At 43.7% G+C, this 14,737-nt stretch overlaps 1 protein-coding gene across 5 annotated transcripts in view; it reads left to right on the forward strand.

The window, feature by feature from the left end:
• EFHC2 (EF-hand domain containing 2) overlaps positions 1 to 14,737 on the forward strand; it is a 241,688-nt gene that overhangs the window by 204,046 nt on the left and 22,905 nt on the right. For 4 of the 5 annotated variants that reach the window (XM_002700201.5, XM_059883806.1, XM_024988511.2 and 1 more), the window contains 2 exons: positions 227 to 319; positions 13,563 to 13,668. In XM_002700201.5, the coding sequence (XP_002700247.2) occupies positions 227 to 319; positions 13,563 to 13,668 (199 nt within the window). The remainder of the gene's footprint in view (positions 1 to 226; positions 320 to 13,562; positions 13,669 to 14,737) is intronic. The other variant, XM_059883805.1, reaches the window with a different exon arrangement.

Below are 14,737 nucleotides of genomic sequence, written 5' to 3' on the forward strand. Positions count from 1 at the left end.
ATGGAACGGCCTTTGTAAGGACAGAATCTAATGACTTCTGAAATGGAAACAAGCTGGTGAAATACAATAAGACTGTTTTTCCTTACCGCGATTCCAGTACCAGCTTTCATATTTATTTCCATGTGCACGCTTTTAGGACACATCTATGTTTTCTTTCCTTTAGCATGTAATTATTACTCAAGAGACATGAAGTATAGAAAAGCTCATTGACTGTGTTTTAATGCAGGAAAAAAGTGTTACCCAGCAAAGACATCAAAAGGCTGTGCAAGTCCTCCAGATTACCTTTGAATGAAGATCTTCTAGGATCCTTACTGTCCGGGTAGGTGAGATCTCCACCCTCATGGACCATGTCCTGCATGTTTTTGTTTTGGAGACAGTTCCTGGTTTTACATCTGCCTTTACTGCCCTTGATTTACCCTTTACCTCAGTATTGTCTCACTGATGATACATCTCTATTTAATTGTTACAAAAGGAAAAGTTAGTCATGATTGTGAATGTCACAGAGCCTCTAATGAATTATTGTTTGATCTTTTTAACATGAAGATGCACTTAAGTGCACACGGATTCATGGGACAAAATGAAAATGAACTGCTTCTTTGGTTGTGAGCGTCTTAGATCTAAAATTTAGGACAGGTTTTTCAGAACAGTAGTTTCTAATGGCTAAAGACATGCAATTAGAGGACCTCATGTTATTAGCACAGAGCAAGAGTGCCAGATGTCAAGTGCAGAGGTTAGGATGTTGCCAAAGGAAAGCACAGTGAACTGCTTTCTAAATCACCTCTCTTCTTGTACCAAACCTGACTTTTTGACTGCCTGGCACCACCCTCCTAGCCATCCACACTCTGGTCATCTTTTATGCTTCCCATGGCATGACGCCAGCCCCTCCTCTGACTGACTTATCTTGATAATGTTGACATCTGGGACTGTGTTCTAGGCATTGTTATCATTGCTTTGAGTACATTACCTCATTGACTTCGTGAGAACAGCTTGGTGAGGTCAGAGCTATTATCCTCCTATCTTACATGAGGATGCTGAGGTCTAGAGAGATAAGATTTTGCCCAAAGTCACATAGTCTAGAAGAAGAACTGTGACTTAACCTCTGAACCTTTAAAATGCACATCTTCTGCTTCAAACCGTTTTGAATTATTGTCTACAAATAGCCAGTAGATTAGAATGTTCTGCCTGTTCTGCCTCCTACTTCTGCTGCTTGCATGTTCTCTCTCCCCTCTATTCCCACCACCTCCACTCTTGTTCTGACCTACTTTTCTTCTTGATTGTTGCAGGGCCCCCACATTGGCCTTTCTTCCACCAGCCTCTAAATTTTTAAATCCATCTTTACATCTAGCAGCTAAGTACCTTCTAAGAGCAAGAATATCCTAGTGTCGCTTTTCTACTCACAAGCCTTCTGTACCATTTCTTTGTTCTCTAAGGAATGACCAGCTTCCTCAGCTTTGAGCTCCTCTTCCGCCTTCTCCATTGTGGGGCTTAGGGTTGTCATTAGAGCATTATTCTCAAGCAGGGGTTGGAGTGGGCAGTCGTCATCTGAGACAGAAAAAAAAAAAGGAAGCAGACAAAAACTAAATCCCACATGGGAAAGCTAGGGTCCTTCTGCTCCTAGTATCAGGAGCAGAATCAAGAAGAGGCCAATCTAGGTGGCTGTGTGTGTGTGTGTGCATTGGATAACCTGGGGTTGTCTTCTAGACTTTCAGCTCTATTTGCTTTTATTTTCTAGCAGCAGTATGAGGGATAAATAGGCCATCCCAGTACAAAGGACCTGAGATGAAGTGCAGGCTTAGGAGTCTGGTTTCTCCACAGTTACCACATTCTCAAAGCTCCTCTTCCCATTCCCAGTAGTCCAGCCAGATGGCCCATTTAGCTTTTCACTTGTATACCTCCTGCCTTCCCACTTTTTTGCCTTTTCTCTTGCTGTTTCTTCAGTAGGAACTAGCTTTGAGTTTTCTTCACCTGCTGAAATCTTGTTCTTCACTTGAGACCTGTTTTGCATAGCACTGTATCCATGAAGCCCTCTTGGATTTGGTTGGCTGGTGTGATTATCTCCTGGCTAAGAATTCTCACAGCACTATTTATGTTTCTTTTTCTTTCTTTTTTTTTTTTTGTCTCTTACCTTGTAATGAAGATTTGTGAGTAGACATCTGATCCACTCAGATACCGAGACCTACTTCTAACCTGTTTGATTTACTGCCTAAAAATAAGCAGCAGGTTGTCACAGCTTGACAATTTTGCCCCTTACCTTGTCTCCTGTATTCTTTGAATCTACTTGCTAGCTGTGTAATCTTGTGCAAGTTTTTTGACCTGCCTGAACCTCAGATTCCATATCTCTAGAATGAGATAACAATACCTGCTTCCTCGTGGTTCTTGGGGCGAATTGAGATAACATGTATAAACTCCCCAGTGCCATAGCATCTGGTACTAAGTCCTGATTGGAGACTAGGAGAGAAGTGTTCATCAGACACCATAGACCACACGCTCTGACTTAGAAATGAACTGGAAGAGACCTGTGTCCTACATTGAGGAAGCCTTGTTTTTAAACAGTTGGATCTGAATGCCTTTCACACATTAAGCTGTCTTCTAGTCAGGAAGCTGCAGATGTTTATTAAATTATCTCTTGATGGCCTCGGGATGAGTTGTCCTGGAAAGTCCAGTAATGTGGGAGCCTGGCCTCTGGGGGACCTAGATGTTTCTTATCCAGCACTGAGGCCACCAAGTCATCATCCTCTCATTCTCTCAGCAGACTGTTTTGTCTTTGCCTTGACGATTTGACATGAAAGGCAGAAAGATGATTCCCCAACTTGCCGTGAAGCCGGCTCAGTCTCAGATCACATCCGCCTCCGAGCCCCAGCTTAGCTCCAAGGAGGTCATCCCTCTGAACCACTAAGCAGACCATGTTCAGTCTAACTTTGCTTCTAATTGTGCACTGACCCTTCTCCACACTCAGGGGAAACTTCAGACTAATCAGATTAGAAAATGTCTCATTCCCATTCCCCTTTCCCTCCAATATGCCCTGCCACGATTTGGGTCACATGCTTGATGTTTTGCATCATCTCCGCAGATTCCTTTCAAAGACGGCCCTAATTCCTAACGGGCCCATCAGCCTGCAGCTTACATTTATATTCTGCATTCTTATTGTTCCCCATAGACTCCACAGGGCTTTCCAGAGCCTTGACCAGACTCTCTTTCTGCACAGCCCTCCTGTGGCACGCTAAACCAGAGCCCCTCTGACGTCTACAGTCTCCCGTGGGAGACAGGCCCAGAGTTTGTTGACTTGGTTCAGCACACACTCTGCCCAGGGGCAGTTTTACCTGCCTTGGGATGGAGCTGGGCAGTTGGTGAGCAGGTGTAGAGCCCCTTTGAATTCAGATCAGGAGATGAAAAACTATATGGCTAAAGATTCCAATGATTTCTTTCACCCGGGGAATGTTACTTGTATATTTCTCCTGACCCTGCATTTGGGTACTAAGATTTCCCTTCTACTCCATTTCTATTTTTCTTCTGATTCAGTTAGGTCTTTTCCTTATTAGCACAACTCATGCTGGAATCAGGACCTCAAAATCTTTTCACATCTGGTTACCCCAGCCCCCATCAGTTTGTGCTGTGGAAACCGGTATGACGGTCAAGAGTCCGCCTGCAATGCAGGAGACCTGGGTTCTATCCCTGGGTCAGGAAGATCCCCTGGAGAAGGGAATGGCTACCCACTCCAGTATTCTTGCGGGGAGAATCCCATGGACAGAGGAGCCAGGTGGGCTACAGTCCATGGGGTCACAAAGAGTCTGATGCACCTGAGCAACTAACACATATACGCAGCCGGTATGAGGTCACCTTCCTTACCAAACAATCATTTCACTAATGCACAGAACATCAGATGTCAGTGTTTGATGTGGTGATAGCTATTACCCATAATAGGAGTGGCATTCTGTATTGAAACAGTGCCTAGGGCCCTGGAATATTTTGTAAATCCTTGAGCACATTTAAAGGTACATTTTCATTGATGATAGGCATGATACCTCTTTTCTTGAGGCGGCTGTCTCACTAAATAAATGTACTTCAGCCCCAGATGGAATTAGAATAACAACCCCCTAAGATACCCTCAACCTTTGTTTCTATCTCAGGCCCTAGGGGTAGAGATGATATCTCATTCAACCCTGCAGTCCCGGAGATGTGTCCCATGCTATTACACGGGGCAGTGGGGAGAAACACATGGGCTTTATACCTATCAGAGCTGCCTCTGAAGTCCAACCCTACTGCCTTCTGCCCAAGTGATCCCTGTAAATGGAATAAATCCCACTGAGCCTTCATTTGGATGTTAAGGTTTCCTCAGAACTAATAAGCAAGAAATGCTGGTTCTCAAACCATAAGAGATGGGGAGAATTGTGAGGTCATTCTGTTCTCTGTTCCCGGTGGGCCTGGGGAGTGAAGAGGCACCCTCCTCCCCTGACTGTGGCCTTCCGAAGCGGGACTTAGAAGTCAGGTGTGACTCTTTGCCCAGCAGCTCTGCCCCAAGCTAGTCTTTTACAGTTGGCTTTGGGTTCCACAGAATGCCTCAGGACTGGCTTCCCGGGAGAGCTGGTGCCTCATCCAGAAGTACCAGTTAAAATAGAAAAAGTTAACAGGGCTTTCAAATCATCTCATTATGCTCTACCCAGCCTCTCCCCCTGTTCCCCTTGCAGAGGCATGGTTGGGGCTTAAGTAATTTCACCAACAGTACCTGGCCATGAAGCTGAGGGGCAGGGGTGGAACCATGTGCTTGTTCACGTTGCAAAGTGTTCGGTGCCCTGGGAAGTTTTGAGAAACCCCCTTCTCTCCCTGTTCATTTCTTCTCCCTCTCTTCTCTCTCACCCCAACCCTGACCATACACACAGATGGTTTCTACTTTTTCAAATATAAGGCGATTTGGTCCCTAAGGAGATCTGTGCTGGGATCACAATTGGAATTTAGAAGCCTGGTGATTTGAGATCATGGAACTTAACTCACTGGCACCCTGGGCAGTGCCTTCTTGCCAGCTCCTAAGTTGTGACCAACTAGCTACAGCGGCCCAAAGCTTCACTTTTTTCCCCCTCGAGTGTCTGGTCTTTAAGACTCCCACCAGATGTTTCAGTGTGCACCCTGGGGTTTGTCGGGTAATGAACTGAAACCAAACCCAAGCAAGTGAGTCAAATGTGTCTTCACTACCCTCACTCTCTTTCAGCCCTGGCCATGCCGCCAGCCCTCTCTCCTAAGTTATGAGATGGTCTTTGTGGCAGAGGGGAACCCAAGTTACTCTGGCACAGAATACAGCTGCTGCTGTGCCTATTACCTCCACAGATGGGGGAAATAAAGCATATCAGTATTATTCCCCGTGGCAAGGAGATAGATGGCTGCTGTGGTTTGCAAGCCATTCATCATTTTTGGAAGGGGGGAGCAAGAGTACCCGTCAAATGACACATTAGACTCACTTCTGAGAACTCCCACCTAGCAAGGCATCAGGAAGCCTACTTGGAGGTCATTATGATCGAGAGGGGAACCAGAGAAATGGCTTTGCCCTCCCTCTTCTTCCACAAACATGTCCTTTAGTTTGTGTAGGGAAGGAAATGGTGGCTTGCCTGAGTATCAAAGGGAAAGAAGAATTTATGGAGGCTTTAGGAAAACACTTCAGCACTGTGAGGTAGGACTTTAAAGTAAGCAGGCTGACTTTTTAACAAGCTTAGGCACACTTAAAAGCCAGAATTAGCATTGCCCTTTAGGGCAGTCACCCTGGAAGGCTGTGCACTCATTCCAACAATGTCGCCATACAAAGCTCTTCTTTGGAATTGCCTTCACAGCCTTTTCAAAGGAATTTCCTCCAGAGTGGCAAATCTTCATCCTTTGACTGTGAATCAGAGTCTTAGCAAGAGTCAAATGTCGTTTGGCAAGGAGAGAAGTAGTGGATTCAGGTGGAGAAAGAGGATGCTCACATTTTTGAACAGAAGCACAGTGTGACCCTGATAAGAGAGATCCATCTTCTATATGACTCATAGGCTTTCCCAAAATATTTTGAAAGGATGGATAGGATTTGGTGAATGATGACCTGCAGTGGTCAGGAGACAGGGAGGACCGCTGGGGAGATAATATTCAGGGGAAATTGACCTACTTGTCCTTACTCCCTAAGAGTTGAGCCTGCGTCCATCTCTAAACTGCTCCTCCTCGTCTCCTTCTCCTCCAACCTGGAGTGCTCCTTTGTATCCTATTCTTGTCTCTCTGACAGCCTCATCTGACAGTAGCATATAGTAGATATAGGGTATAGTAGCAAATGGAGCAAATGTGAAAAATCTCACGCTGTCAGTGGTGCGGGCGAGGAAGCTCTGTGCTGAGTTTTGGAACTGGGAGAAAGACCAGGAGACGATTCCCTTATCAGTGTGCCCAAATGAGGGTGCTCATGCCTTTCCAAGTCTGATGCATGAATTGACCACCTGGGAAAGCACTCTGCACTGTCTCTCATCTGCTTTTCACACTTCTTATATTTTCATTTATGCCTAACGGATACATGCTTATAGTAAAGAAAATAAATAATTCTAAAAAAACTTACTCTGACAAGAGCAGTTTCCAGCCACATCTCTCCCCACCTCCCAGACCCATTCTCAAAAAACAGCCTTTCAGTCTTTCTAGTTGTTTCTACAGAACTTAAAATAGCATGTACATTCTGCTATTTCTGGATTTCTCATTTTTAGATACTAGTACTAATTTCCTGTTATGATGCTTGAGAATTTAGTATAATATTGATTCCCATTACTGGTGTTCTTTCTAGATGCTCTTAGAATCATGTCTTTATTCCTGATGTTCTGGAAATTCACGATGGGGCCTTGTCGAGTGTGTGTGGGGGGGGGCGGCGGGGCACACGCCTATATATAGATTGTGCTTAACAGTTTATGGGCCCTTCCAGTCTGGAGACTCTGTCCTTTGGCTCAGAGAAATTTTCCATTAATTTTTAAATTATTTCCTCCCATCCTTTTTCATTTTTGTCTTGTGAGAACTCCTATCATTAAGATTTTGGCTCTCGAGCCAAATTGAATTAGAATTCAAATTCAATTCAAATTGAATTGAATTCGAATCCAAATTGAATCTGGATTAAGTTTTTCTTTGTCATTAGGATGTCCTTACCAAGGGGTTTCCTCAGCTTTACATTCCACCCTTTCTACCGCATCTTTTTACTACTATCATATTTTTTATTCCAAGAGCACACTTTTGGTTCCTTTTTTGTAGTCTTCTGTTCTTTCTTCATGGGTGTAACATATCTTCTTAAGTCACATCTTTCCTTCTGCTACCTGAATTTTCTTTGTCCCCTGATAGTTTTTTTCCCCTGTTCCTGCTTTGACTTCTGTCCTTAATGTTGGAAGCTTTTGGGGGTGGGTCTTCTTGGTTAGTGGGTTCACTGCATGAGTCATCTCCTAGCCTACATTTTCATTAGGGAATCCCCAGAAGCCACAATCTGGAGATCTCTCAGGGCCACTCAGAGCATCGAGAGAAGAATCCTGTCTTCTCCTGAAGGGTTAGGAGGGAAGTGGGTTAAGGAAAAGGAGGAGAAATTAAGCACAGTCACTGATGTTCTGAAAACAGGAAAGGGGAAGGAAGGGGTCTGAGAGACCCAAGTTGAGTGGGTAATGTTCTTCTTAACCCTCCATTGTGCTTCATCTACCCAAGACTAGAGCTTCTTTAGTTGAATTTCTCTGGGGAACAAGCCCCAGTCCCCTACAGTGAAGAGTCCAGTGTACAAGGACAGATTCTTGAGGGTCCAGCTGCTCTTGCTGTTTTCAGGCTTTCAAACAGCCCTTGTTTTCAGTACCCCACCTTATCCCTGGGGCTTCCCTCATAGCTCAATCAGTAAAGAGTCTGCCTGAAATGCAGGAGACCTGGGTTTGATTCCTGGGTCAGGAAGGAGAAGGAAATGGCAATCCACTCCAGTATTCTTGCCTGAAGAATCCCATGGATGGAGGAGCCTGGCAGGCTACATTCAATGGGGTCACAAGAGTCAGGCACAACTTAGTGACTAAACCACTACCACCTTATCCCTGGGCTTCCCTGGTGGCTCAGTCAGTGAAGAATCTACCTGCAATGCGGGAGACCTGGGTTTGATCCTTGGGTTGGAAAAATCCCCTGGAGGAGGACATGGCAACCCACTCCAATATTCTTGCCTGGAGAATCCCCATGGATAGAGGAGCCTGGCAGGCTGCAGTCCATGGGGTTGCAAGGAGTTGGACATGACTGACTGAGCAACTAAGCACAGCACCTTATCCCTGCCTTTATTGGCACCTGGAGTCTACAGTCACTCAGCCTCTCAGCAGTTTTGTGGGCCACATTGCCTAATCTCTTAAGTGCCCTCCCTGTCTCTGCCACAGACATTTGGAGTTCAGCTTCCTTTCCTCTGCTGTGCCAAGTCAGTTATCCTAGTCTGATTTCCATCTTGCAAAAGATTTTGAAATTTCTTATTCAGTGTTGCCTTTTTTCCGCCAGCTATCTTTGTCATTGCAGGATACTATCTACTTTTATTTATCTATTGTCATTGGGTGAGATTTTGGTGGGAAAAGGAGATAAGTATTTGTGAGTGACCCATTGTGATTTACTGCCATCCTACCCACTTCCCAAGAACAAAGGAATCTCCCAGGAAGCATTGCATAATTTTATCCTTTTTCATTGAAAGATTCTTTGTTCTTTTTCTGTCTTGCTCCTTTTTGGGGGGATTCCCACCTCCAGTGAAATCCTCACAGACAAAACTGAAAAGAGAAACTTGGAGTATTTTACCACATTGTGCTTAGTCTCTCAGTTGTGTCTGACTATAGCCCACCAGGCTCCTCTGTCCATGAAGATTCTCCAGACAAGAATATTGAAGTGGGTTGCCATGCCCTCCTCCAGGGGATCTTCCCAACCCAGAGATCGAATCCAGGTCTCCCACATTGCAGACGAATTCTTTCCCATCTGGGCTGCCAGGGAAGCCCAAGAATACTAGAGTGGGTAGCCTATACATTCTCCAGGGGATCTTCCTGACCCAGGAATTGAACTGGAGTCTCCTGCATTGCAGGCAGATTCTTTACTAGCTAAGCTGTTTTATCACGTTGAAGTAAAGTGAAGGGAAAGTCACTCAGTCAAGTCCGACTCTTTGTGACCCCACAGACTATATAGTCCATGGAATTCTCCAGGCCACAATACTGGATTGGGTCACCGTTCCCTTCTCCAGGGGATCCTTCCCAACCCAGGGATGGAACCCAGGTCTTTTGCATTGCAGGCAGATTCTTTACCAGCTGAGCTGTTTTATCACGTTGAAGTGAAGTGAAGGGAAAGTCACTCAGTCGTGTCCGACTCTTTGCGACCCCACGGACTATAGTCCACGGAATTCTCCAGGCCAGAATACTGGATTGGGTCGCTGTTCCCTTCTCCAGGGGATCCTTCCCAACCCAGGGATGGAACCCAGGTCTCTCACATTGCAGGTGGATTCTTTACCAGCTGAGCCACCAGGGAACCCCAAGAATACTGGAGTGGGTAGCCTATCCCCTCTCCAGTGGATCTTTCTGACTGAGGAATTGAACTGGGGTTTTCTGTACTGCAGGGAGATTCTTTACCAGCTGAGCCACTAGGGAAGCCCAAGAATACTGGAGTGAGTAGCCTATCCCCTCTCTAGTGGATCTTTCTGACTGAGGAATCAAACTGGGGTTTCCTGCACTGCAGGGAGATTCTTTACCAACTCAGCCATCAGGGAAGCCCATTTTATCACGTCAGCTCAGCTCTTTCCTGAGGCTTGGCTTTGGACTTTGGAAAGATTAAATCTTTAAACATTTTTCCTCAAAAAGGTTTTAGACATCATTATTAAGCTGTGTATGTATTCTTTGATTAACACCATTTGATCCTTCCTGAATATTATTTGAGTCAAGAATAGCTTCCCAAATATCTTTTGAGATGGGTGAATGGTTAGATTGTGTTGAGTCAGACATTATCATGAGTTGGGCAGGGAAAAGTGCTAGGGGAAAAGTGCTAGGGTTGACAAGTGATCATAAGCAAATATCAGACAGATTGGTAAGGAAGTCTGATAATAGGACTTCAGTGGTGACTTCCAGAAGTTTTCCTGTACCATCCAGTGCCATCATATGGAACAAATATAGACTGACTTAGGCATGGGGACTCGGTTTAAAAAGTGGAAGCAGAAAGGCCTTTCTAAGGAAGTAACATTTGAATGGAGACTTTCCAGACAAAGGGCCCAGAACGTGCAAATGCCTTGCGTTGCTGGGAACAGTCTTGTTATGATCAGAGAGCATGAAGAAAGCAAGTGTACCTGGAAGATGGTGAAGAGGGAGAGAGAGTTCAGATGAGATCAGAGAAGTTAGTGGGGGACCAGATTATATGTGGCTTTATAAACCCTGGTAAGGAGTTCAGCTTGTGTTCTAAGTGGATTGGAAAGTCACCAGAGAGTTGTCAGCGAGGAAGTAACTAATCCAATCTGTGTTTTAGAAAGACCATTCTGGTGGAGGATGTAAGAGTAGAAGCAGCAAGACCATGATACAAATGCTATTCCTGTAACCCAGGTCAGAGATGATGGTGGCTTATTAGAATAGAAAAGATGGAGAAAAATAGACTTGTGATATGCTTAGGTGTTAGAGCCTACAGAACTGGTTAGTAGACTGTATATGAGGGGTGAAGTCAGACCTGATTCTAAATCTGTTTCATAGTCTTTTGACTGGTTTCCAAATCACTGGGATATTATACTTCTGAAACCTCTAGGATTCAATACATGCCTCCTGTCATGATGTGATGGGAATTTAGCAACAATTAGATTCTGTATTGTAGGAATAGACAGAGAAACTTCTTTCATTGGTGATCTCATTCAATCTTCCAGGCGGGTGGCTTTAAATACAATCTGTATGCTAATGACTGCCCCATTTTGATCTCTAACTCAAACCTATTCCCTGAACTTCAGACTCATATACCCAACTGCACACTTCCCATCAAAATGTAACACATCCAAAACCAAACTCCAGTTGCTCAAGCAAAACCCTGGAAGTTGTCCTGAATCCATTCCTATTCATTCTCCCCCTCACCTCCCCTATACACTATAAAATCTTTCAGGAATCCTACGCTCAAAATATATTCAGGCTTTACCGTTCCTCCCTGCTCTCCACTGCCACCACTGTCATCAAAGCTGCCATTACCTCTTGCCCGGATTACTGCAGAAGACTGCTAAGTACCCTTGCCACTGTGGCCTTGCCCCTACATTGTACCTGCAATATATCAACTAGTGTGATCTTCAGAAAATATAACATAGATCTCCTAACTGTTCTGCACAACGTACTCCAATGGCTCTTAGCTGTCCTTAGTATGAAAGTCAAAGGCCCTCCATGATCTCATTCTCTGATCTCAGCTCCTACTCAGAGTATTACGGAATATTTTTCTTCGAGGTACCATGCTAAAGGAAAGCTTCTTACAAAACATCTTTCATTGATTGAGTTTTAGTTCATCTCCCCAAAAACAGGCAAATAAAAGACATAATGGTCCTGCATTTTGGCTACAAACTATTCCATAAACAGATCATGTCCTTTCAAGGAGTTCAAATGACGAGTGAGCCAGAATTCACAGGATAAACAGTGGTAGGGGGCAACATGTTGGAGCTGTCTCCCAGAATCCTTGGCCAAAGAAAATGTACACAAAAAAATGACTGAATTCCCTTTCCCCTCTTCTGATCTCTCTGTTTATTCTACTTTATGTTGATGAGTCTATGTAACTTCATCATGTAACATTTCATTTATTGCTGCTAATTTTTATTAGTTTATAAATGTGAGCTATTCTTTTCTTAATGCTTGGAAAAAAAGCCTTTTGACTGATTATGAGTTATTTTTTTCCTGCTTCTGTTATCACCAAGTTTTCTTATAGTTAATTATCCTCTGTTCATCCTTGCAATAGTAACTTGCACACCTCACTTGCTGGTTGGGAGCGGGGGGCAGAGCCTGTTGAGTTAGAGGTGCTGAGAGAAGGGCAGGAACCTGGAGCAGGGTGCTTGGAACAATGCCTTAGTGACCACCTTTGTTTTTTTTTTTTCTTCCAAAAATCATGTTACATAACCAGTATATATTTAGCCTTAGAAATTGGCAGAATGTGGTCAAATTCAGATTAGAAAACATTGAGGTATTACAATAAGAGGTACTTTGTGTTGGGGACATTGTAGCAATTGCCTTGAAAATTTGAGGTCTTAATGGCCAAAACTCTATTATGGTTAAGAATAAACTTATGACATGGCACCCCACTCTAGTACTCTTGCCTGGAAAATCCCATGGACGGAGGAGCCTGGTAGGCTGCAGTCCATGGGGTCGCTAAGAGTCGGACACAACTGAGTGACTTCACTTTCACTTTTCACTTTCATGCATTGGAGGGGGAAATGGCAACCCACTCCGGTGTTCTTGCCTGGAGAATCCCAGGGACGGCGGGACCTGGTGGGCTGCCGTCTATGGGGTCGCACAGAGTCGGACATGACTGAAGCGACTTAGCAGTAGCAGTAGCAGCAGTCAACTAGATTAGTTATTTTTGACCTATAACTTTATGATACAGGTTAATCATTTGTGTTTTTTTTTTGTTTTCAAAATGAAAATGGGCTTAAGTTTTCCTGATTATAAATTTAAAAGAATTCAGATGATACAGAAAGTCTAAAGAAAAAGCAACAATTATAATCTCTCTGCCAAAGATAGCTATTCTTAATACTTCTGTGTATTGTTACTGGACTTTTTAAATGCTGTTTTGTACAAATATAAACCTAAAGTGAGATCATAACTCTGCATTCTATTTTATAACCTCTTTCCACTCAACAATACATTATTAACATATTTCCATGGTAACATGTATGGAACTATTGTTGTTAAGTCATGTCCGACTCTTTGCAACCCCATGGACTGCAGCACGCCAAGCTTTCCTGTCCTTCACCGTCTTCCAGAGTTTGCTCAAACTTATGTCCATGGAGTCGGTGATACCATCCAACCATCTCATCCTCTGTCACCCCCTTCTCCTGCCTTCAATCTTTCCCAGCATCAGAGTCTTTTCCAGTGAGTCAGCCCTTCGCATCAGGTGGCCAAAGTATTGGAGTTTCTGCATCAGTCCTTCCAATGAATATTCAGGGTTGATTTCCTTTAGGATTGACTGGTTTGAGCTCCTTTCAGTCCAAGGGACTCTCAAGAGTCTTCTCCAACACCACGATTTGAAAGCATCAGTTCTTCAGCGCTCAGCCTTCCTTATGGTCCAACTCTCACATCCATACATGACTACTGGAAAAACCATAGCTTTGACTTGATGGACCTTTGTCAGCAAAGAATGTCTCTGCTTTTTAATATGCTATCTAGGTTGGTCATAGGTCCTGGGGATACTTTGGTGAATTAGATGTGTGAAGTCTCTGCTCTCAAAGAATTTACAGCCTGGAGCATTAGAAACAAAATATAAAGTAATAAGAAATAAGAAAAATATCAATATTGAAGCACTTCTAATATTATGTTTTCATGGTGGATTTAAGCTGACATTTTGGTCCTGAATTGTACAGATCGACTCAAATCATATAATTATATTTTTAGGTTTGAAGACAGTGAAAAACAAATAAATTATGAGTCATTTTTCTGTGCCCTGAACTGGAGAGTGAATCCAGTGCCTGTATTGGAAGTGGCATCATACATTAAAGAGGTAAAATTAACAATAATACCTGTTATAAAAACAAGCCATAGCTACCTGCCTTGCATTTTTAACATCCTTTATCTTGAAATTATTTTTCAATGTAGAATATTAACATCAGTGCTTTTGGAAAGAGCACTGTGTATTTCTGAGTATTTGTGTTAAAGGCTAATTCACTTTCCATGCTGAGCGAACATCTGCTGTATAAGAGCGTGGTTTTTCTTATGCAGCTGAATGTTTTTTAACCTAAGTCGCACCCAATTATATGGAAAATAGGATAATAGGTTACAGTTATAAATAGATATAAACACTGTTATCAGGGGATTCTGGTAATATCATCATAAGCCACAAGAGCAAACCTCAAATGGTGCATATGTCAAGAATCCCCAGTGTGTCTGACGCGGTGCACACAGGTTTGCCTTGGGTGAAGCAGTATTGTGTGGAGACGCATATTTCCTAGTGGGGCCAAATTTGAAATAGAAATTCAGTAGAAAAATGCTTGGTTAGGGAAAACAAAGTTCTTGTGATCAGATGATGCTCTCAACATTGTGGAATTGTCTGAATTCTCTAAGATCTCTTTGGACCAATTGTCTTTAAGGAGTGGATGGGTGGGTGGTGGTTTGTTTATGTTTTAACATGCTCCAGAAATTGATTTTCTTGGGAAAGTCCCTTGATAAAGCAAATGTCATGTGGTCAGTACTCTCAGAAAGGAGGCATTTATTCCTCCTGGTCTCTGCTGACCAGCTCATTCTGGCCTGAACTGGTCTAGTGCCCTTGGGGAGTTCCCTCAGGCATGCAGCTCTTCTGGAGTGTCAGGCAGCCTTAGAACCTCCAGATGATGGGGAAACACTGGTGGCCTTTGGAGTTAAACAGAGCTGGGCTTGAATTCTGGCCCTGCCGCTTGCTTAGCTCAGTGACTTCGGGGATAGTTACTTAACTCATTAATTTATTAATTTAATTCTCAGACAAGTCACATTTAAGTATCCACTCTCAGCAGTTTTGGTGCTATGTCCTGGGGTCTAGAGACAGTCATTTTTGCTATCTTGAGGAGGGTCAGGGGGACAAGAAGTCTTAGGAGGTG

This window comes from Bos taurus, chromosome X (assembly GCF_002263795.3).
Source record: "Bos taurus isolate L1 Dominette 01449 registration number 42190680 breed Hereford chromosome X, ARS-UCD2.0, whole genome shotgun sequence".
NCBI lineage: Eukaryota > Metazoa > Chordata > Mammalia > Artiodactyla > Bovidae > Bos > Bos taurus.